General features: G+C 43.0%; 1 protein-coding gene across 3 annotated transcripts in view; it reads right to left on the bottom strand.

Annotated features, from left to right (window-relative positions):
• Positions 1 to 25111, bottom strand: part of PDE3A (phosphodiesterase 3A) — a 955418-nt gene that overhangs the window by 161173 nt on the left and 769134 nt on the right. For all 3 annotated transcript variants that reach the window (XM_069228518.1, XM_069228521.1, XM_069228520.1), the window contains one exon: positions 17449 to 17534. In XM_069228518.1, the coding sequence (XP_069084619.1) occupies positions 17449 to 17534 (86 nt within the window). The remainder of the gene's footprint in view (positions 1 to 17448; positions 17535 to 25111) is intronic.

The raw sequence follows: 25111 nt of genomic DNA, 5'->3' as shown, positions 1-25111 counted from the left end.
TTCTGAGTGGGGACATGAGCCCAGAGGGATTGAACTTGGCCACGGTTGAGTGCATTATGATTGGCCCCTGGGCTGTGACTCCTGTGCAAGGGGATGCCATGGTTGCCAGAGGTGGGGCGGATGGGCCTCCCCCACGGTCGAAACACAGCCGAGGATGGACTGGTGTGCAGTTTGTGATCTGCCATGCCTGTATACCTGTAAACCTGGCTCTGCCTGAACTTATGGTATAAAAAGAACAATTCCCTTAATACATATTCGCGGCAAACGCAGATCCTGCATTCCTGGTCCACAGTGGAGTGATTGGGATGTGTTTTCCTCCTCAGAGTTGGCCTGCTGCGCTCTACCACCGTTGTCACTTTGGAGGGTACCGCTGAACTGGCAGCAGCGTGGTAAGTGGTGTGACAATCGTGTAGCTGTCATGTCAGAGCAGGAAAATTAACCTACACTGTCTGATCTCCTTCTGGCCATTCAAAATACCAGAGACTCGCTAGAAACAAAGACAGAGGGAGTCACAATTAAGGTCAACTTTCTCCTTGTGGATCTCACGAAAATAGTGGATCAAGTAATGCAATGGAGGGGGATATTGCAGGGTTAGGCACAGATGGACCAACACTGAAGAAAACAGGGACCTCACTTAGGACGCTGGTTTTGAATCTTGAATGTAGTGTTGAGGTTGCGGAGGGCCACACTCAAGGAATAACGTGCAGTTCCTGGGGTTTCTTGAGCTAAGCAGAGAACATATTGCCCTAGGCGCTCCCTCCAGAGATGGAGCACGTATGAATTTCGGCCCGCTCTCTTTCCCCAATGTTTGTGATGAAAGAACGGAAAGGGCGCTGACTTCTAGACCACTGTGTGGTGCTCCGCTGCATTATGAGTTCCTAAATTACAGTGAGAGAGAAGTCATTCTCCAAGAGGTACATCATCAGGTCATTGCAATTTTTCTAAACTGTACCAGGAAAGTATAGGAGCAACAGAAAACATGTATAGCTGAAACTTCGAGCACTTGGTTTAAAGTATATGCTCCTTTACCCCATACCCCTTAAAGTACTGCAAAATAAAAAAAGCTATTTTTTTTACTCCTCGCCCGAAGTCTGGATTTGGTTGGAGTGCTGCAAAAGAGTGACCCTTGGGCAGTCACAGAGGGCTAATAAGATCCCAAGAAGGAGTGCATGACAAGGGGCAGTAGAGACCTGTTTGGTCTGCAGAGTGCAACAAGTGAATACATCCAGCCAGGGTGACCGTACACCATAGCATGTAATACAGGACGTTGGAATAATGGCTAAAGAAGGTATGGGTGGAACGATTTGACCCTGGGCTGCCAACACAATCATTGAACATGATAATGTTGAAAAGGACAACCAGGACGTGATTGACTTAGACCCCGTATAATAAGATGGTACCATTTGAGGCATCTTGAAGTTTGGAAGAGAGGTGAGGGCCTTCACCTCTGGCAGAAGGTCCCTTTGTGGGCATACTGAATCCCATAGGTCCTTGCATTCACCATATATCCTTTGAACTATGTATGAGATTGGACACATGAATGGGGGTTGAGAACTTCTATTTCTTAAATTTATGATTATTGCAATCACAAGGGTGGGTCATCCCTCTCAGTAATATTGCTGGAAGTCAATGAGCAGTATGGTGTACTGGGAACAGGGAATTGTGTTCTTGGCTCTGCTGCTTACATTATACACTAGGTTGTCACCGTTGGGAAGTTATTTCAATGGGTGGGAGGGCTGTGTTTAGAACAACCCTCTGAAGGAGTGACTCCCACAACCATTGAACGGGTGCCACTATTTCTTTTTGTTGCAGCATCGGCCTTTAGGGAGGAATAGAGAAGGACAAGCTTATGTGGACTGGAATGCTTTGAATTTTTGTTAACTTCAGGAATCTGATGTGTGCTTAGATGGTGGCTATCCTGAAACACCATATGCCCCCTTTTCCTGGGCCAGGTTGCCTTACCTGCTACAATTGCCTTTGATGCTCCTGTCTCAGTCAATACTCCCGATTCCTGAAAATGGCAACTTATCTCTTAGGATATTAGAGGCTTAAATCACTACCCCCAAACATTATAGAGTGCTTGATTACCTTAAAGGATGGGGTGCCCAAATCGCATTTTTGTAAGACACACACCTGCTGAAGCTGGAGATTGATAAACTGTGTAACTAATTAAGGGGGCATATTGTAGCAGTTTGTCATTCTTCATACTCACATGGGGCAATGACCTGGATTGGTGCTGCAGTTCTGTTCCAATGTTGGATGACTATTTCAGATCCTATGGGCCGATATGTGTTGGTGCGTGGCACACCGGATGGCACAGATACATGCACAGTGAGTATATACATGCCCATACAGATGACAAGGAATTATTTTTTTTAGACAAATTATAGGTCAAGCAGCCCCACAGTTTCTATGGGTGGGTAACTTTAACTTTATACTCTATGGTCAATTGGACAGACATCCACCTAGAGATAGAACGAAACCACAAATGGAAGTAGTATTAAACGAGTAATGGATGACATCTGCTGGATTTAGAACCCGTCAACGTGCCAATCTTGGTGCCTCTCTCTGACTCGTAAGACCACAGGAGACTTTAATATATCCTAACCATATGGACCTGTTTGAGAAGGGTTGGCACTGAAACCCACCTCTCAGACCATTCTTCTGTGGCGAGGGTACTAAAGCAGTGCCGGACGATTTCCAGGATTCCTTTGTGGCGATTACAAATTAAGGCACTAACGGAATATGTGTCCCATATTTGGAAAAAGGTTTGGCTGAAATGGGCAGTAGGACATGAAGAGCATCTGAAGATTATGAGAAGAGACGAACGGTTGACTGAGGAGCTTGCTGAATTTGGCTGAAATGCTTGTTAAATTAAGAGATCTTCTGAACAACAGGCAGCCTCGAATCAGATTATGTATTTTGATAAATCGACTGGAGAGACATAATGCGGTTTTAGCAAATTATGTTTACTGTGGGTGATTGTAGGGAGTGTGTAATGTATGGCATGATTAGGTAATAATTGTATTGGTGGTGTGGGAGATGTTACCACTTATGGTTGTATACGCACATGTATACTGATGTGTTTCAACTGTTTTTGTCTTTATGTTTTCTGTTTCCTGATAAAACAAAATAAACATTATAAAAAATAAAAAAAAAGCAAGTACCACTAATTCACATTCTCTCGGTATATTTGTAATTATGGCAAGATTCGCCATGTCAAATAGAGCTGAGAGGTCTAGAAAGATCAGGAGGCATGAGTCACCTTGATCAAGGATACAGAAGGCAGCATCAACTATTTTAAAGTTCCAGTGCTGCATCATGCCAGAAACCTGTCTGCATCTCATCTAGTAGGAAAAAAAATTCAATGAAACACTTCAGCTGGGACTCAGTGCATACCGCTAGTTTTTAAACTAGGAACAGGACGTAGAGATAGTAGGAATGTATTCTGTTGGATGAGCCCCTTCTATTATAATATGAGGTGAGACTCATCCTTTTGTTTAGCAATCAGAAAATTATCAGGAGGGAATGAAAGGGGTGTTTTGATAAAATAGTATTTTTCTGTTATTTTATGATCATAAAAGCTCATAAAAACATATATAAAGGAATGCATAAATAGACAACGTGCAAAACAGTTAAACACACATTACAAAATTAGTAAATAAAAACTCAAATAGAATCCTCTGAAAACAACTATCGGATTATAAAAAGGCAGAGCCAGCCGCACAATTAATCAAGCATGCACTCTCTTACTCTCAATACAGCTCTTTAAAAACAACACACTTTGAAAGTAACATCATTATCAGATAATAGCTGGAGAAACAACAGGGTCGGTCGTGCTTGCTTAAATTTAAGGATCTTCAGGAAAGGCTTAATAAACATTTTCCAAGGCACAGTGAAATAACTACAGAACAAGATGAAATAAAGGGTATCCTTGGGAGACTGATGGTCGCAGCCACAGGGACCCATGGAGTCCAGAGGGCTCCGGCCCCCTTGGTGAGGCCAAAAGATGTTGAATCGTGTTAAATCTGAATCTGGTCAGTGCGAATCTGTCCCTATCACTGCTCACACTAAGCAGCTATGGTTCCATAGACCGTACAGTTTGTAATAGCATATGCCTCCTGACTGTGGGTTTCAGTAGTTCAGTCTGCTCTCTGTAAAGTGCCTTATATTCAAGAAATGTATCTCTAACCTATTTTATCTCCGCAGTGCTCACAGTCTGAGGCCAACAGAATAAGTCCTCCCTCCCCAGACTACTAAAGACACCCTTGATATAGGCAATCCATGGGATTTAGTGGCATTATCCGAGAATAAGCAAGCCTTCAGAATCAGCCTATTCAGCTGAGATTCCCTTCTTGTCCACATCTTGATCCAGCATATCAGCGGCCTAAGAACAATCTTATCAGCTATATACTGGACTCCTAATTGATCATGCACAGATAGAGTCAGTGTGCTGTGGGGAAGGTGCAACACCTGCCTTGAAAACAGGTTTTCCACAGGCTGAATACTGTCAACTCTTGTATATCACCACACCTCGCTGCCATATAGTAACTTGGAGGCACACATGGCCCGATAAACCTTAATTGGGGTACTGGGTGGGCGAGACTCCAATCTCTGTGCAAATCTATGAACAGCGGCAGATGCCTTCAGCACTATTGCCTTACTTCCAACCAGGGACTTCCAGTTACTAAGACAATCAAACAGAACCCCAAGATACGAAAAAACAGGAACTTTGGCTAATGTGTGCAAGCCCACCTTAAATGTTTTTGATTAAATACGTCTTGGGCCCAAAACCATCACATACGATTTTGTAAAATTAACTGCGAGATCCAAACTGGCTATAAAGTCAACAAACGTATCTAGTAGCAACGGTAGACCTACTACACTCCTTGCCAATAGGACTGCATCATTTGCGTATAGTAAAACTGGTAGCGATCTCGACGCCACCCTCGGGCAGTCTGCTCTAAGAGACAAGAGAGCTTGCTCCAGCCCATTAACATATAACGTTAACAGAAAGGAGGCAAGAATACATCCCGGGAGCAGACCTCTGCTTGTGGCAAATGGCTGAGTACACACCTCTCCAGAGAATAATGAACAGAAGCTGTTGTGTGGGCATGCAGATCACTCAACAAATGAACAATATTAGAGTTGGCCCCTAACACAAGTAGCAAGTGCCAGAATTTTCCATGGCTGACTTTGTCAAATGAGGACATTAATTTCATGAAGGCAAGAAGGATAGGTTCGGCCTTAGCAACATTATACTTATTATCAAATATAGATTAAGGCATTGGTCCGCTGTTGATCTGCCCTACCTAAAAACCATACTGGACATCAGAAATACTGTTCTGCTCATCAGCCCACCACATCAACCTATCAAGCACCACCCTTGCCATAACCTTTACCTCAGCATCGTTCAGGGAAATAGGCCAATAATATGAGAGTTGTCTTTGTCCCCCTTATTAAAAATGAGAACGATTATTGCAGCCCTTGTCAAAAGGGGGGCCCAAAGTTCAATGTCATCCAGAAACAAATCCGGAGGGATCGCACCTGGACCTTTGGCCTTGCTATGTGATAGGGCCCGAATACCCTTGGGCACCTTCTCAAGGGTAAAATAACATCTGGTCGTCCTCCAAAAGATGTTCCCAGGGCAGCATCCACACCCACCAGCTCACCATTTTAAAGCCCCTCAAAATGTGCCACCCACTGGGCCTCATTTATACGATGGCATAGAGCGGGATCATTATCACTAACTAGACCTGCCAAAACAGAGTGCTATCCCTCACTTCACAGGCTTGGGCTAAATTATTCTAGGTTCTCTCTTTCCGCCTGGCCTTATGGTTGGCAAGTTCCATTTTTATAGTCCCTACTGCAAGCAATAACAAAGTCCTTATCTCTAGGGACCATCTTCAGTGCTTCCTTCAATTTAGAAAAGGCCTAGGTGCATTTGTTATCAAACCATTTGGACTCACAGGGCCTGTCCTGCCTTAGGGGACATCAATAATGTGGACACCTTCTGTGAAATGCCCTGAAAGACACTTAAAATTGGCCCACTTGCGGCTCTTGGATCCAGACAAGTGAAAAATGAAAAATGAATGGGCTCAACTGGGGACCATCTAACACAACTCCCCTGATCTTTGCCGGAGAACACCCCTGTGTCACATGTAGGTTTCTAGGGCCACTACCTATCCCAATTTACATTAGTGAACGGAGATTGTGATGGCTAAAATAACTATGCACAAAGCTAACATTATCAAAACATGAAAACAGGGAGGCTGACACAAAAACAAAATGAACAACAGAGGCACACCCCCTCCCCCTAAAGGTGGGTAAAACATTAGGACTGATTCTATTGATAAGTTTTTTCAAAGTGAATACCAAATTATGCTTATTTAAGATGGTGTTTAGCAGAGAACCTTCACTGGTATGCACCAGGGGTAGGGCTTCCCCCAACATACACTTAGACCTACTGTTAAAGGGGTACACAGGGTTCACACATAGGTGACAGTTAAAGTCCCCCATGAGATTTATCTTATAAAGCCCCTCCCTCGTGCCTGACAGGGTATCAACAGCAGAGCTTAAGGTACTGAAGTTGGTTGGCTCCTCAGCTCAGGCTCTAGCAATTTAAAAGCTAATTAATACAAATGACTCCAAGCCCTGTGCAGTTAATTTCAGCCCTTGTAAAAATGGTGAATCCCAGCCAAAGTACTTGATTCTCCCACACAAGTCCACAGAAACACAAGTGATCAGACCACCTTCAGCCCGCCCCACCTCCGTGGCCACTGCTGCCCCACAAAAAATGTTTTATATCTTTCCGAAGGGTAAGTGATTTGACTCTTCCTACATTTCCTGGAAGCATATCACTTGGTATTGTCTTATAAAAGCAACCCAGTTAAAATCATTAAACTTGGCTGACAAACCTGCAATGTTTCAGGATACCAAGCAAAACTGATCGGATTTAATGGCTGGGGCAAAGGAAGGGGCAACAGCAGGAATAAGATCAGACGGGGGGGGGGCACAGCAGATTGAGAAGGCGTAGCTGGACGAGTCAGTCACAAAGTCCAGATTACTTTGTGGGGCGACTCTATCCTCAATCCTCAAGAACAGGGCACTTGGCAAGTCAGATAAGCGCTTGTCCAAACTGCCCACCATCGAGGGATCCAACTTTTGTATATTCCTAAGTACCAATTCAGGTTTATAAAAGAAGCAGAGAGGAAGGGCCTGGATGTTAGTTGGTTTGGTCAATCTGCAAGAGCCTATGGTAGCCAGGACATTAGCTACAATGGTGGGTTTATTGAAACTGATTATCACACAGACCCCATCCCATCTTTTCACTTCTTACCCTATCCAACTCACCCTTCTTACTATTTTGACCGAGTTACATTTCTGCATCCCCAAGTTATAGTGATTGTTTATCCAGTGTATCACCTTATTTTTTTAGTTAATCAACTTATTTCAAATCAGGGTAAATGAAAGGTGGCACATTCCCCAGGGTCACTAAATACGGCTGTAAATTAATTGCAGTTCCTGAAATGGAGTATGGAGAGTCTGAAATAGGGGCAGCAACACAAGAGTCAGGGTTTGTTGTACTGGTAAACTGATGTATATTGGGAGAAGGGTCCAGCCTAACCCCACTCGCCAGCCCCGAGTGGGAGGGGGCCGAAGAGCACTTATGCAATACATCGTGATATTGTGCACAGGGCACAGGCCCCTCCCCTTTCATTGGTTCCACCAACTGGGCCAATTTTGCTTCATTAAGTAATAACCTCTCATGAATTGGGGCCATGATGTCATTAAGGGTCTCAATAACTCCTTTCAACGAGGCATCAGACAAGGTATACTGAGAAGTAGAGGGAGATTCAAAACCTTCCATTTTCATGCCCATATTGCGCAACACAACCCACTCTTAGGAGCAAGACTCCTTTTCCTCCGTTTCTTGATGGGGCTAAAACCAGTTTGCGTGGACTCAGAAGTCAGATCCAGTGAACAGCCCACCCTCTCAGGCAGTTTGTTGGGTGCTGGGGCAGCAAGTAAAGAGTCCTCCATCAAACACTCCACCTCTGAGTTATATGCAGCTCAAGATGTGAAATCTCCCAGCCGATGAGTGGAACAAGCAGGGATAGACAGAGGTCCATCCCCGTATTGATAATCGTCTCTCTGCAAGTTCAATTTCCTTGAACACTCCCCACACAGCCCCTGCCAGAAAATCATCAATGGTGGAAGTACACAAGGCCACATGTGGAGACATGGGCTTCAAGGAGGGCATCTTTCTTTACCCCATACTCTTACAGGTTGCTGAGCGTGGTACCGGCAGACACATGCCCCTCAAAGGCAATTGCAACGAATGCCACCCCGTGACACACCAATGATGCGTTGCACCCACACTGGAGATTGTTAGACCAGGGATGAGAATGAGCAGAGAATGAGCAGAGACAAATGAGGGCAGGCACTGTGAGAGGAGTGAGGAGTTGAAACAGAGTCAAAGAGCATATAAAGCACAGCAAGGCAAGTTGGAAGAGCATGTTAACACCTCCCAACATAGGTCCAATGTGCGACCACATCAAAATAGTCCGGGAACAGGGAGAGATTCACCTCTATGTAGGAGAGAAAAAAAAAACACTCACCACTAAAAGTCCTGGATAAAAGCTCAAGAGGGGTGGCCAACCCGGCGTTTTCCAACAGACAACAGGCACAGATGGGCCCGGTCTTCACCTGGATGTGCACCTGGGCATGTCCCACGCTGCAGGAGTGACGTGCTGGCTTTAAGGCACCCGACTGGTGCTGCAAAACACTCAGGCCTCCTTTTCCCATGCTGCAGTCTCGAGCTTGTGGCCCTTGAAGTTCTGTCCCCTGCACACCTCCAAGCAAGAGATCATCCTGCGCTGTGGGAGAGAAGTGCTTGCTTTGAGGTGCCTTACTGGCACTACAAAATGCACCTGCCTCCTCTCCCCGCACTGCAGTCTGGGGCTTGTGGTCCTTGATGTTCTGCACACCTCCAAGCAAGAGAGTGTACCTTTGTAAATCTCTTTAAGAATGATTGTGGGCTTGATCTTAAAGAGGAATGTTTGATACTGATAATTATTTTGAGCAGTTCTGATTTGTAAACGGCTTTCAAATTAGACTATATGGTTTCAGCTTTTTGCGGTGAGTTGCTCAAGTCCGTGAATTTCACATTTCACATTGTGTGTACCAAGTAGGTTTATGTTTTTATCTTCTATATCATAAAGGTGGAGAACTCATTGTATCTTTCTAAGAAGATGTTGCACCAGTTTTTTGTTGTGGAATGTTGCCCTGTTTGAAACTTTCAAAAAGTATTTTCAGGAAGTTTGGCTTGGTCCATCTTAGTTTTTGTGAGTAAATTGAGCTTCAGAGATATATTTACTATTCTTTCACAAAATCCAGGGCAGCAACTAAAGTTGAAAGAGAGGGAGCAGAAATGCTCAATATTTACAAAGATATGGAGCATTTCTGTTTTCTCCTTGCCAACACACGCGCCCTTGCAACATAGTGTAAGGGTGTCTTTGTTACAGGCAGGATTGTTTTTGTGCAGGAAGGAACATCTTACTGCAGAAAAACAATACTTCATATTTCACCTTGCTACGTCTCTCTGAGGAAGGCGTAGCATTTTGACTCATTCGCAAGTTAACTAGCTGTAGTAAATCTGAGAAAGCACCAAAAATTAATGGGTGGATGGATGGGAAGACCTCTCAAGTTGAAATGTAATGTACCGCAGCTCAAACAGCTGTGTTGATGTTACATTTCTTTACAGAGACCCACAAGGTCACACAAATCAGGCCCTGCATGGCTTTGCAAATTCAAAATAAGCCTTTGTGTTTCCCTACGTCATCTTGCGCAACAGAAAGGCTTACTAAATCTAGGCCATAATCCGTTCAGCTTCAAGCTGAGCAAGGTTCTCATGAGAGGGGGTTTTGGTTTCAAATTCTTTCAGTTTTTGTTTTGTGTTTGCTCATATTGGGTTCTGCCTTTTAGATTATTATTATTATTCTTTTTAGGTTTATGTATCAATACTCAATTTTTTACTTTCATTGAAGTGGACTGTAAGGTTGTTGACTTGATCAAGTTCTTCAAATCGCTTGTGTATTGCATTTTGGCTTCTAAATTCTCCCTGTGTGATCGGTTTTAAAAAGTAAAGGGAGAAAAGGATCAGGAAGTGGTCTAACAAGTCGACTTGGGTGGTTGAGCCCATTTTGACTCTACCTTCTTTTCAGATGACTAGGTCAAGAATAGCTCCTTTTGTGTGGGTATGAGTTGAGCAGAGTTGTTTGATAATATTTTCATTAGGCTTGGGCAGAACTTGCTGAGTGTTACTCATCGGAATTCCACAACGATACCTAAAAACTCTGCAAGATTCTGTAAAGTTCTGCAAGCGGTGGAATTCTGGTACATTGGGCTGCTCCTGCTGATTGTTAGTGCCGGAAGCTTATCACGCCCTGTAAAATCAGCATGAATGGTACCACACGCCGCAAGAGGGGGTGCTACTTCTTTCTTGCACTCAAGTACTTTTTCTTCTCAAGCAGCAGCTTTCTGAAAGAGTGCGGCAACTTCCTCAATGTGAGTGGTAGCAATCTGCCACAAACGCCCGCAGTGAGAAATCTTGCCGGGTGGGGGTCTAGCGCTCAATTCTGACGCTTGCACTAGCCAGCTTAATGGTGACTGTGTATGAGAAAAAAACTGTGCCAACTTCTGGCTTTCTAGAACTCTGTGCTCCAAGCAGAGCTCTGAGTCAGCAACAATCCAGAAACTCCACCAGAGGAGTGGTGTTTACTGTCCACCCCTAATTTTCATGTAGAAATACTGATATGTAGGTTTCTTTACCATAACTGCGTTGGAGTCTGTACTCTTGAAAGAAAATATTAAATGAATAAAGGAGGATTCTGTAGTGCATTCTAACCAGTTGTTCCACAAAGTCTTTTTTGTCACCTGGTAGGTCATATACTATATGGAGCTTCACTGGCATAATCTCTACTATTTTATTGAGATTGAGAGGCATTAAAAGCTGGAGAACGGGCCAGTGGAATGTGTATTCACGCATCTTATGAATTCTAAGACCCACTGCCATGCCTCGCCAGTTCTTTTTAGTCTATCGAGGTGGACGATGCAGAAATGAATAGGGATCAATAAGTCCAGAGCAGTAGAGATTTCTCATTTACAATGCCTCAGTCAGGAGTAGCAGGTCATGTACATTAGAACTGATTAGATCTGTAATTCAATGTAATGTATTAATGCTGATCAACAGGGTGTTTTGTGCGATGTTATTAATATGGGACAATACTTTTTCCTTTCAAGTCAGGATTTACCTTGGATCTCCCTTCCATTTGTTGTTTTTATTCCTTTTTTTAGTCTTTTAATAGTAGAGATGATATGGGTTGCTTTCTGAGATAGTAATCCTTGTGTTTAGTCATCCCGGGCTGTCAATGCTGTACAGCGAAGTGCAGATCTTGCGTTGTGTAACAAAGAGTCAGGTTCACCAGAGTGGGCAACAAGATCTTGGCACGAATACGCACTTTTGCGATCACAAAAAGGGGGACCTCCACTGATGCCACACCAAGGGTGCAGGACCTGAGGGGCACCTCTTGTGGATCAGACACTCACTCCAGCAGAGGCTAGCAGGGTTCATGCAGGTCCAGTTGCAGGTCCAGACAGCAGGACAGCTGGGCAGTGGCAGGGAGCCTCTGGAGATTATGTCCCAGTAGGTCAGAACAGCAGGTCAGTCAGTCCATCTTTAGAGTCATTGCAGCCTGGGATGAAGAGTGAAGGTCCAGTCTTCCCTCTCGGCAAGCAGGGCAGCAGGCGGCAAATTAGCAGGGAAGCAGAACAGCAGTCCTTGTGGCAGCAAGGCAGCACAGTAGTCTTTCTTCTGTAATATCTACAGGTCCAAAGGTGTACTGAAGAGTTAGGTCTGAAGGTGAATTATTTATACCTGATGCCCACTTTCAAGTAATAGAAGGTTCTGCAAATTTCCACCTCCTAAGAAGCTTGGAATGTCCTGCCTCCCTGCTCTGGTCCCAGCTTTTCTGGGGTCACAAAATACTACTGTCAAACCCTTTGTGAGTGTGCTCAGGCAGAGCTTCTGTGATGTGCAAGTGTGGTAGGTGACAGCTCCTCCTCCTCATCAAGGCTGAGATGGTCCATCCAGCCAACACCTATTCCCTCTTTGTCTCCCTGTCTGTGAGCAATACACGAAAAACAGTCGCCAGCTATACCTAGCCATGTGACCCAACATGAAGGCTGCAGGCACTAAATGGTTAGAACAAGAAAATACTAACTTTCTAAAAGTGGCATTTTTAGAATTGGGACCTAAAATCCAACTTTACCATCCAAGAGGGCTTTAAATTACAATTCTTTAGACACCAAAGTCAAAATTACAGCCTACTCCCAACTGAAAGTTATCACTATTAAATGTAAAAAGTTAACCCTAAGTTATCCTATGGGAGAGGCAGGTCTTGTAGCAGTGAAAAATTAACTGAAGAGTTTTTCACTAGCAGAATATGTAAAGGTTAAACACACATGTACAACTTTTTCAATACAGTGCACCCTGCCCTGAAGGCTATTAAGGGCCGACTTTCGAGGTGACTTATATGTATTAAAAAGGAAGGATTAACCCTGGAAAAAGGTTCATTTTGCAAGGTCGAAATGGCAGTTTAAAACTGCACACAGGCTGCAATGGCTGCACTGAACATGTTTAAGAGGCTACTTAAGTGGGTGGCACAATCAGTGCTAGAGGCCCACTGGTAGAATTTAATTTACAGGCCCTGGGTACACACAGTACCACAGTACTAGTGACTTAAAAGTAAATTAAATGTTCCATTTGGGTGTAAGCCAACTTGATTATGTTTAAAGAAGGGTGCAGAGAGCAAGCAATGGTTAACAGTGGTAATGTGCGAAGAGTCCTAAAAGCCAACAGAAAAGGGTTTAAGAAAACAAGAGGGTTAAGGGAAAAAGTTTGAGAATTACCTTGCAGAAAGGGCCAAATGAAACAATTTCCATTCTTTCTTCTTTCTTTTATTCTCTTCTTTTTTCCTTCTTTTCTTCCATTCATTCCTTCCTGCTTTCGTTCATTCTTTTCTTCATTTCTTTTCAATTCATTCCATAATTCATACCTTTTTTTCATTCTTTCCTGCCTTTCCTTCCTTTTTTCTTTCATTCTTTCTGTTTTCTTTCATTTATTTTCTTCTTGCTTGCCTTCCTTTCTTCTTTACTTCTTTAATTCTGTCTTCCCTCGGTTTCTTCTTTTTTCCCTACCTTTTTTCTTTTTTCATTCTTTCCTTTTTCTTTCATACTTTGTTTCCTTCTTTGCTTTTCTTCCTTCGTTCTTTCTTTTCCCTTTTCATTTTTCCTTCTTTCCTGCTTTCTTTGTTTCTGTTATTATTTTTTCCTTCCTTCATTCCTCCTATCTTATTCTTTCCTTCTTTTCATCTTTATTTCTTCCTAACTCATCTTATTTTCGTCCTTTGTTTCTTTCTTCTTTTCTCTCCTTCTTCCATTCCTTCTTGATTTCCTTTCTTTTTTATTTTCTTTTTGCTTTTCTAGCTTTCATTGTTTCTTTCCTGGTTTCTCTTCTTCATTCCCTTTACATTTTTCCTTTTATCTTACTTGCCTTCATTCTTTCTTGCCTTCTTCCTTTCCTGCCATCTTTTACTTTGTTTTTCTTCTTTCCTTTCTTTTTCGTTCTTTATTTCCTTCTTGTTTTCTTTCTTTCTGTTTCCCTCTTTCATTATCTCTTTCTTTCCTTTCATTCTTTATTTCCATATTTCTTTCTTTTGGCCTTCTTTTCCTTGTTTTCTTTCCTTCTTTCTTGCTCTTATCCTCTTTCCCTTTTCTTTCCTTCCTTTTTTCTTGCTTTCCTTCTTTTACTCCCTTCTTGCTTTCTGTCCTTTTTTCCTTTTATTTTCCCCTCTTTCTATCCTTCTTTCTTTCCTCCGTTCTAAAAGGCAAGAGGCTGCCAACCAACAGCAGGATGACTGACTTTTTTAGGGCGGTTGTACAAGACCTTTTGATTTTACTAAAAGTCTATCTATGGCATAGTTACTAATAGGCGATTTCAGACACTTTTCATCTGTCTGTGGTTGTGTCATTCACACTCTTCTTCAACCCAGTCAAGCATGCATCAAGGGGCAATGCATGAGCCCACTTTAGCCACTGGCTGACTTCACTATGAGTTATGGCATGCTACCCTTTCACAATGAGCAAATACACATAAAATAGTTCCCTTCAGTGCCAAATATTACTAAGGTAATGTGCACTTTTTTAGACCAAAAATAAATTTTTTGCCTTCTCTCAATGCTTTTTTTTTTTTTTAACACTGACAGACATTCAGCAGCTTCTTGAACAATAAAGGTTTGGAGAAACCAATTGAAAACAAAACAAGAATTGCCAAAAGGCTGGCAGACAGTGCCAGATCATTTGGCTTTGCCAATGCTTGTTTTCCCTTTCCCTTCTCCTAGGTACAGGCAAAACAAAGCCAAAGAAACGGAGTATGGTGGACAGTGCCCAGGTAAGTCCCACTCACACTGTTGTCTTGTCCTTTCTTCTCTACACTTCTTAGACTGAAGTCTGATGGTGTGCTGGCTGTGGATATGTAGAGAATCACAAAAGATGTGAGCTTGTCTGCAAGATAAGCAGAGGCGCTAGTTGATGGATTTGTACAAAATGCAGCTCATAAATAGTGTGGCTGGCATGGGAGTTCCACTAGGCAGTGTTGGCTGGTGACTAAAAGCAGTGGTGGGGCACAAATACAAGACGGAATTGCCCCTTGTGAGTGAGCCTCACTACGCACTTATTTCCATTCACCTACTCACCCACTGCCTTTAGTCGCCTACCCATTCACTCATCCACATTGTCATCCACTGCCATTCACACAACTCTTATACACAGACACCCACATTTTCTCAGCCACTCAGTCAAGCCCTGCAAACACTTATTCAAACAAACACACATTGCCTCACTCATCCAGTATCCAGCAATTTTAGTGATAAAAGCTACACGTTTATTTGAGCTGCAGATTACATGTTTAATATGACATATCATGTCATTAGTCTGCAGAAGAAATAAAACTAGCATAACTAGCCATGATAAATTACTGGAACCATTACTGCCTTTGAGAGACAAAATCACCTACAGAGGCAGTGAAGGGAAGGGAGAGGAGAGCTGAGAGAACAGATTTTTTTCTTATTGTCTGTAAAAAAGATAGAGTTCCAACTTACTTGTGTGCAGGGTTGTCTTTGGCATATTTATGACTTGAGGTCTTCAGGTCACACTCCTGTCTCCCAGAGCGCCCTGGTTGGAGTTATTTATTGTATTTATTCCATTTCTTTGCCACAGACTGCTTGTAATGCAGGAAAAGGGGATTTTGTATGTGCAATTCCACATTCTTTTAATAAAGTGTGGCATCTGGTACATAACATGCTAGAGTGGGGTGTGGGTGTGGTCAGTAAGGCCTTCTGATCACACCCCATCATTTGAGTATATAGGAAAGGGTGGATAATAATATCGGAGTGGCTGAACAAAAAACGCTACAGGGTGGATAATAATATCGGAGGGGCTGAACAAAAAACGCTACAGGCTGTTTACTATCAGGGCTTCTGGTGGGGGAGGAGATAAGCCAGGGACATCACTGCGTTCTGAGAAAACGTAAGGGCTTTGCGTGGGCAAGCCCTGTCAGCCCTACTGTGCAGCTTTCAGCCACATACTCACACAAGTGCAGTGGGGCTTTTCAAAGTGCACAACTTTCACTCGGAAAATGTTGTGCAGAAAATATTTTAAAATATGTAATTAAATATATGCTTCACTAGAGAGGCCAGAAAAGGCTAGGGGGGCAGCCCCTTAGCCCTTGAACACCAGCCGCCCCTGCACTAGGATAGGTGTGATGTGATCACATTTCTTGAGACTCTGGTTGACAACTGCCGTGGCACTCAGTTTGTAGCTTTAGACATTTGTTAGATTAAACTGTTCAGGCTAGTAGGCTGGGTGAGGCCTTCAGAAGCATACTTCTATGAATGATTCCTTCTTGCCTGCTGGTGTTTCGTTTGTGGCAGAAGATGCCATCCAACATTTGGAAGCTCCGATTCATAAATGACAGTAATTCTCTTAAAGCATTCTCATTGCTATCCCAGGAATTTTGCATTTGCTCAAAACATTGTGGAAACACGTTTAAAAAATCTGCAAATAAATTGTCACAGACAAGGTTATTTTCCAACTGAGTGTTACAGAAGCATTTTACCTGATTATCAAAGTACTGAAGGCCCCTTAATGCAGCACAGGACATGTGCCCCTGGGGTACCCTCAAGTAGTGTTTCCTACTCAATGACATGCCTCAATAACATCCTTGGGTTATCTGTATTACATTTATTCTATATCCAATATTTAATATCCAAACTCCAAGATGTAATTATACTGCTGTAAGTTAAACTGATTTGATGTTAATTTAATGTGTTACTGTCCCCAGATTTAAAACTTAACTGGGCTTACACTACAAAATGAAGCATGTTTTATCTGAGTAGAAGCTTATATTCAACTGCTATAAATGTCCACTTATTTGCGCTTCACAGCTGCAAGACTTAAAAAATTAATGTAGCCACGTTGATAGGAAATAAAGTGGTCACCAACATCAATGTGTACATAAAACCAGGAGTACACATAAATGAAACAATCTGTGGCTATTAAAACTGAACCTCTGCCACACTTTTCCGCCCTGGAGATTCCTCAAGAACATGTTTCAGGGGCTCACACTGAATGAAGGGAAGGATTGTAGGCACATGATATCAATAGCGCAGCAGTTGCTGTGGCAACGGGGCCCTGGAGAATAAGAGGATCGCTGCACCCCAGTTCCGTCTGTTATTTATTACGGAGTCAGATGTTATGGGGATCAGTCTGCTTTCCTGCATAAGAGCCTGTGGTACCCTTGCTGCCACACTTTTTGACTGACCATTCTTGTTTGCTAATGTAATCGGAATTGTAGTTCTCGATCGAATAAATCTTATGTACACCTAAATTCGTTAGGTGGCCATGTTTCATCTTCAAAGTTATTGCTACTCCATATTGCAAATAAATTACCGATTTGATCAAATTCAACACATTTTCAGTATTGAAACCCGAGCCAACGTGGGTGATTTAGATCAGTGGTTCCCAACCTGTGGTTCGGGGACCCATGGGGGTCCGCGAAGCCTTCTCAGGGGGTCCGCGAGAGCTTAGAAAATTAAAAAATATCAACAAATATTGACAAATCAGGTCCCCAGCTTCCAGTAATGACTCAGGCGGGCGTCCCCGGATTCGAATGATGATTCAGTGGTGGCCCCTGGGTTCCATTAATGTTAAAGTGGGGGTCCACAGAAATCAAAAGGTTGGGAACCACTGATTTAGATGAAAAAATAAACAAGTCACGCTGTTTCTATTTAAATAATAACACACAGATATTTATGACAAATGGATTACCTGTTCTGCTTATAGAAGGTGTTCCAACATCACTTCTGTCTAGCACCCTTTCGGCTGGGATAATTTGGTTGTATGGCCGTCCACAGCTGCAAAATAAATTAAATGTCAGACGTACCTCTTGTACACTGGCACCGTCCCATACATTAGGCAGAAAATAAGATGCATCTTACATTTCAAGGTGTGCTGTGGTGCTTTAGGCAGCATACTGTTTTAACTATGAAACTAACGTTGTGCAGTGAATACATCCTAATGTAATAAGGAGCACCTTCATGTGTATTACAATCTTAGGTGGATCAGAGTACAATTAAAGCAGTTAGTAATGTGTGCTCCAAATATATATGTTCACAACAAGACATTCTCAAGTTAAACTGTAGAAAACATTTTCTAACCACATGATCATGTAGAGAGAAATGTGTTCATTTCCATAGATAACAAACAGACATACAGAAATCTAAGCCTGCTGTTCGAATTTATACTAAGACGTTCAAGGCATGGACAATTTAAAAATATAAAATGGGGTACACAGCACGTCAATTGTGATCACACGATGACAGATGTAATATTACAAACTGACTGAAAAGATGATATATCACTGTGGTAGCAAGTGTTTATTCAGATATCTAATAGAATAAGTGAGTCTCAATTTGGCATATATAGATGACGCATACAATTTATCAGATGTAAAAAGAGGGTACTGAAATGAATAATGGCCTGGTGTCTCTGGGGCTATTCAAACTCGCGAACCCTGAAAGTCCGGCCAAGGGTACGGGATATGCAGACTCAGCTCCCACCTGCATTTCCCTGATCAATGGGAGGAGCTGTGAAGTCTCCCCACAGCTTTCCTTTCACCGTTCCTACTCCTCCAATGCCTACCATCGGCACATGGCCTCAAGAAAGCCATTACATCCATTCAGAACTGGTTTTAGCGCTGGTGACGCCTGGTACAACAATCTTTTTTACCACCCCACCCCCCTAATATCACCTTGTCCACAGATTCCCTAAATATCACAGTGCCCCTCATCTCTCCATAACCCCTCTCATATGCTTTTCATTTGTTTTATAGCATTACCCATACCAGTGTAGGGTGTTAGAGCACTCTACATTCGACGAACATTATACAGAGACAATAAATCCTAAATGTATAGGAAACATTACATAAAGCAGTGAGGATTACAAAGTGTAGAAATCACATCATCTATAACAGTAAGCAGAGTGTTTGGTCCCGAGAAACACAAACTCAATATTTACAACACACCACAGTGGTTGAGGGTTGGCTTTAGTTGTAAGAATCTATCTCTACCCAAAGTAACCCTTTTTCACAAGATTAGGAAAATGAAAAAACTTAGGCCCTCATTATGACACTGGCGGTCGGCGGAGAAGTGGCGGTATTACCGCCAACGGGCTGGTGGAATTTTTTTTTAATTATGACCATGCCGGTTACTGCCATGGTCATCCGCCACTTCTCCGATCCGACCTCCAGGGCGGAGACAGCCGCTGGGCTGGAGACTTGGGTCTCCAGCCCGGCGGCCATCACAAGACCGCCGGCGGTATCACTACCCGGCTGACCGCCATGGATTTCATGGGGTTGGGACCACCATGAAATCCATGGCGGTAAGAACTATCAGTGCCAGGGAATTCCTTCCCTGGCACTGATAGAGGTCTCCCCCACCCCCGAGTCCTCCCCCCACACCCCCAAACCCTGCCACCCCCCAAAGATGGCAGGACCCCCCTCCCCACCCGTACCCCCAACATTGCTACACAGACACACAGTGTACACGCATGCATACACCACCAACACACATACCAACAAACATGCCTACAGACACACACAGTCATACACGCACACATCGATACAGACATACATACAGACAGACACGCACACATTTCCGAACACACTACACTCCCCACATGCATTCATGCACTAACACACCCCCTCTACATACTCACACGCACACCTCGATGCATGCACACAACACACAACACACAACACCCGCCCACCGCACTCCCCTAACGGACGATCAACTTACCTGGTCCGTTGATCCTCTGGGAAGGGACGGGATCGTGATTCGGTGGGCGGTGTTCTGATGACGTGGAGGTGGAGCAACCTCCACTTCCCCGCCGACCGCCAGTATGGCTGCTGGTGGCTCTCCGTCCGAAAAAAGATGGAGGGCTGCCAGCAGTCATAATTTGCCGAGCGGAAAACCTCCTGTACTGGCGGTCTTCAGCACGGCAGTCTTTCAAAAAGACCGCCGAGGTTGTAATGACCACCTTAATGTTCTAACCTATACTGTGCATATTGCCTCTGGCTATTTGATAACAGTCATAGATCAAAGTGCTATATTGGGATTGTAATTTATGAACAGCAAGTAAAAAAAGAAGCTCCGTGACAAAAGCAGTAACCCAGTAGGCTATCCACACAAAATTCAGTTCTATGACCTGCATAGTACCTGCTCTTTGCAGCAGGCACATTAACTTTGCACTACTTAGAGATTAGTCGAAACTGCTATTAAACAAAACTCTAATCTCGCTCCTACAGGAACATTGTTCACTAGAGTTATCTTGACATTTTTATTGTTGTCTGAAGACTGCAGGACACACTAACTCTGCAGCAGGTGATTGTAAACTCATAAGGTATTGATAATAGAGTACCCCAGAGGTCAAGGCCAGGTGCTGCTGCACTGGCAACACCACCTTAAAGCCAACCCTGCACCCATTTATCATCTCCCGCTAGAAGGTGGTAATGGATGCAGATTAGGGGGTATTATTCGCCCTCCGAGAAGGGGAGAAATACATGTAGATTTGGACCGGTATTCCCAGGTCATCTGTAATTTCCAGTTCCAACAGGGGGAAACACTCATAATCCTTGGATTTAATTTTGGGAATAACAGCTGGAATATGAGTTTCTGGTTCTGCAGTATCTTCGCACCTAAATTCAGACAACTGATAATGAGGAACATAGTGTCAATTCATGGGATTCTTCAGAAGATGCATTCAGAGCACCTCAGGTATTATGTATGGCCTATATCTTAGTTCCTTGGATACTGCAGTATCTCAGATACCTGCTAAATGAGGATAAATAAGGACAATAACAAGTTTAGTCGTAAATTTGCTTCAATTCGTTATTAGAGGCTGGGAGTAATTGAAGGAAATTGATAAACCCAGGTATTCAATATGGAAATATTCGTTTTACATCTCTTCTTGTACTCGTGGCACACTTAAATGTTAGTAACTCATTATCTTTCCTCCAAGCTGGGGCACCATCCAGTGGAACTTAATTTTATTTAAACTTATTTTCTAACTAATCAGTTGCTGGCAATTGTAGCTAAGATGAATAGGGGGACAGGTGATTTTGTAAGAAACTTTATAAAAAAGACCTTCAGGAGAATGTGTATTAATAACATGAAAATTTAATGTTCTAATTCCAGTTTTATGTGTACGATCATGAACAGGTGGGCTAAGGTGACGACTGTGAAACCCGCTTAAACAATACGCTGTAAGCAAAAGTGAAACTGTGTAACAGAGAAATGGCATGCTGTAAAGCCTTACTTACCTGTATAATCTGTGTGAAGCTTGTACTGACATGGATTCACGTTTTGCAAACTCATCCCGTTTGTTGGGCGTAGAGGTTGCAAATTACACCAGGACATAGGGCCTGGTTTAGATCTCTGTGGATGGAATACTCCATCACAAGCATGATGGATATCCTGTTCGCCGTATTACCATCTCCATTGGATATAATGGGATCGTAATAGGCAGATGGGATATCCGTCATGTTCGCTACGGAGCATTCCATTCACCAAGATCTAAATCAGGACCATAGTCTATACTATAGATTGTGTTTTTCCTATATGAATAGAAGTAAGAAGGTGTAGAGAGGTGAAGCATGTGTAATGATAAGTAAAATATATTTAAAAGACATTAACTTGTCGCGTGGGCTCTCATTATTCTAAATGAGACTACTAGATTTCTAGGTAGTAGAATCTATAACGGTGTGGGGGACTGAGTCTGACCCACGTGTAAAGAACTCTGTCACCCTAAATCCGGTTTTTGCTCCGGCTAACTAGCAGTGCCTCATTTCTCCCATGTGGAAGGAATGATTTGGCAGCCGAGCGCATGACATCTTGGGAACTTCTCAGGGAAGTCGTGGTTACTCAGATCCAAACCAACTCTCTTATTTCCAATATGATCTCATATACAAATGACAAAGACAGTATAAGTTTTATATAATGTTTTAATAAAACGACTGTATTTTAGATATTAAGGCGTGAGCCGCAATAACCAGAACGATACAACACAGTAGGATTGTAATAGTTACCAGGAGAGTAAAACATAAAAACAAAGCTATCATATTGTCAAACAGTTTCTACTCTCCCTCTGCTTGTTCTATCTAGAGCACAGCATGTTAAGCTTCTAGCTTGCCTATTAGAATCACTGTGGAGACATCAGCCCTCATACCTGAGCAAAGACCTGTGATCTTGGTTCAGCATCTGCAACGAGGCAGTCAGCGTCAAGTTGTGGTTCCCTGGTCGGAATCTCCCTCTTGCGTGTATTGGGACAAGGAAGTGATTTTATAACTATTATGTCATCATGATCACAAAATGTCCCTACGCAGGAATGCCAAGTCTAAACTCTTACCACGTCTATCGGCAATGTACCAGACTGTATCCTTGACTGAAGCACAGAGTAAATATGTTATGGAGAACTCCAGTGCTGAAGTAGGCAAAACAGTGTGATATGAATAAAAAACAACACCGTAGAACTGGCTATTTGAAAAATAACAGTACGAAGCCTAATAAAAAGCATGTAGAGCAAAGTACACAGAGGCTCTAAGCTGTCAGTAAATGAATAAAATATATTCAGGGCAAAAGTGCACAAAGGCCTAAAGCCTGAAGCTAAAGCGCAATGAATACGTAAAACTAACCACACTACACCCTCCCCTTGTCGGTAGCAAGTGGTTCCAATAATATAAAAGGATGCCCTAAATATAAACAATACCTAAAATAAATTATTTCGACAAGGTGAGAAGACAACAAAGTCATAAATTTAGGTAACATGTGATCATAAAGCCAAATTCAATATAGTGTCAATTTCGTAAAAAATCCAATCGTCAGATAGAAGCAATAGAACGCAGGAGTTCCTCCACTTCCATATATGTCAATATCGGAAGATCCATGCCACAAAGTACCATGGAGCAGGTGTGATCCAAAGCCCCAAAACCATTCAGGGCGGCACCCCGTGCAGGGCCTATGAAAGAGACAATACCATCTTCCTCCAGGAAGGGAATCTCATAAACTGCCTCACGAAGCAAACGTATCCGTAGTGCACAAGTCTGGGAATGAGCCCTAATCGGGAACATCAACAGATCAGTATCGACCATTGGAGGGCGCTGCAATGAGAGACAGAGAGACAGTGCATGTTCAAACGAGCACCAAAGGCATCGAAACACGGGTTGCACACAATCCAAAACCGGTCTGAATGACAGAGACCAGTCGCACTCCAAATGTCCCAGGAGTGTCGCTCCAAAATGCTGCATCATGCGTTCACGACACAGCTGCGCTGATGGGAGCAGCAATACAGGATCTCGTCGTGACGGGACAGCCATTGCGAAAAAATAGCAACAACAGCAAGACTCCAGCCAATAAAGCCAAAGTAATCGGGAAACCCCCAAAAATGCTTCCGAAAATAGAATGTATAGCCGAAGGTATCAAACCGAATATGGAAGAGAAGGTATGAGCAAAACCAACACCAACGACTTTGAAAAAATGTGCAATACCAGCAGTGCTGGATGCATTAAATATACGTCCCACAAGTTCACTGAAGTGATTTGGAAAGTTAGTATTCAAAAGGGACTGTATCTCCGCCGATGACCTTGCCACCTGAAGTGCGTAGGTTTCGCTAGCAGATGTAAGGGCCACATGCTTTTGAAACAATAAAGCTTTTAGCCGACTCAACTTGTCGAAATCAACCTTGGAAGTAGCAATATGAGGCCAGATGTCCGCTACCTCCCTAAATTGAGTGGGGGGAAACAACACATTCCCGCAGCACGTAACGGCCTTGTTGACAACGACGATGTAAACTATTCCGGCACGCATGCCACAGCAGCGTTCGCTGTTAAGAACAATGTAACTGCCGTTAGAAAGCACCTGGAAAGTGTTTTTAATAACCGGGACTGGAACTCCCTTCAGATAACAAGCTAAGTTAGCAATCGAAGCGTTACACGCCCCGTGCAAGGACAGCTGTTTACAAACCATTGAATGGCTGACAGAAGCTTCGCATTCGCTGCCGCTAAGAAAAACCTCCTTCAAACCATTAACACATCTGTACTGAAAGGGAAGGTCCCACACCTCGTGTATGTAACTGTCTCCCAATAGTTCATATCTACCCACCGGAATGTGCTTCAAACACGAAGTAAATTGCAAAGTAGAGATAGGCAAATTAATAACCCCATGGATCAACCATTCAGCTGACGGAATCTCAGCTACCGTGAAAGGCAGTTTCTCTAATTTCTCAATATTTAACATAACATATGTTGCTTCCTTTTTAGCCATCAGTTGTTGTTGACGAGTCAAATTAAAAGAGATAAAGATCTCTCTGGCACGAACGTGCTGCCATGGAACGCGACCCGCCTTCAAGGTCTGAAGAGTCCAACCCAGCTGCATGATGGACCGCGTCTGACTCTGCCCATGATATAAAGAAGACATGTCTGATGTAATAATGTCAATGGCAGAGGAAACAATGCTGTCAATCGTGTAAACACGTTCAGAAAGGGTATGCATGCCATTATCAACAACAGACAAAGTCTGCATCAGATTTTCTTGATCAATCTGCCTCAACCGGGCTGCAGCCTCTTGTTGTGAAAGCTTCCAAATCTCATTATAAACCTCGTATAAGAACCTTTTCTTCCGTGGTACTTTGGGACCTTACAAAAAATCTTGTAAATCAGTATTATTAGACAGTAACATGAGATGTGACTTAACTGCATCCAGCGTGGATTACTTCAACCATTGCTGACAAAGCTTTCCCACACTGTATGTAGTTATAATATCAGAATGTTCTGGTGAAACGTAACGAGGGTCTGCCCTACTAGTCCTGAACCCCCCTGAAGAGGTGACAAAACGTTGATGACACATATTAGTGTCTGCAGGCCATAATAACCACCCGCCTGGATGTAACGATGAAGTGTTAAGCGTACCATTCTGGACCCAATGTGTAAAGTCCCTGAAAGTAGCATTCACATAGTGCTGCCAATTTTTTAATTTAGAAGGGACAGGTATACTAGGCAAAGTCAACTCCCTAATCGTCGCTAAGCCCAAACAGCTAGTCTGTTGTACTGTGTCATTGAGGAAAATCATCTGCACAGGGATAATACATGCTCTAAATAACGTGTCCCTGCCTTGCATTTGCCAATTTTTCGTACCCCAAACACTTTTCAAGTCAACAGTTTTGAACCAGTATTCATATCCCTCGACCGACAGTTTAGATACAAACAAATTGGAATACAGTAATTTAGTATCGGTCAATAACATTTGCTTATTAGAATACGGTGTAACTTTAAAATAGTAGGACCTAGCATTACGTGGATCATGCCCAGCAAAATAAGCAAATTTTTCATAATACGTTTTTGAACTCCCTTGTGGAGGAGTCGAGCAATGTTCCCATTGCA

The sequence above is a fragment of the Pleurodeles waltl genome, chromosome 4_1 (genome assembly GCF_031143425.1).
Source record: "Pleurodeles waltl isolate 20211129_DDA chromosome 4_1, aPleWal1.hap1.20221129, whole genome shotgun sequence".
Lineage (NCBI taxonomy): Eukaryota > Metazoa > Chordata > Amphibia > Caudata > Salamandridae > Pleurodeles > Pleurodeles waltl.
Note: the sequence above shows the minus strand (reverse complement) of the source record. Positions and strands in the feature narration are given on the sequence as shown.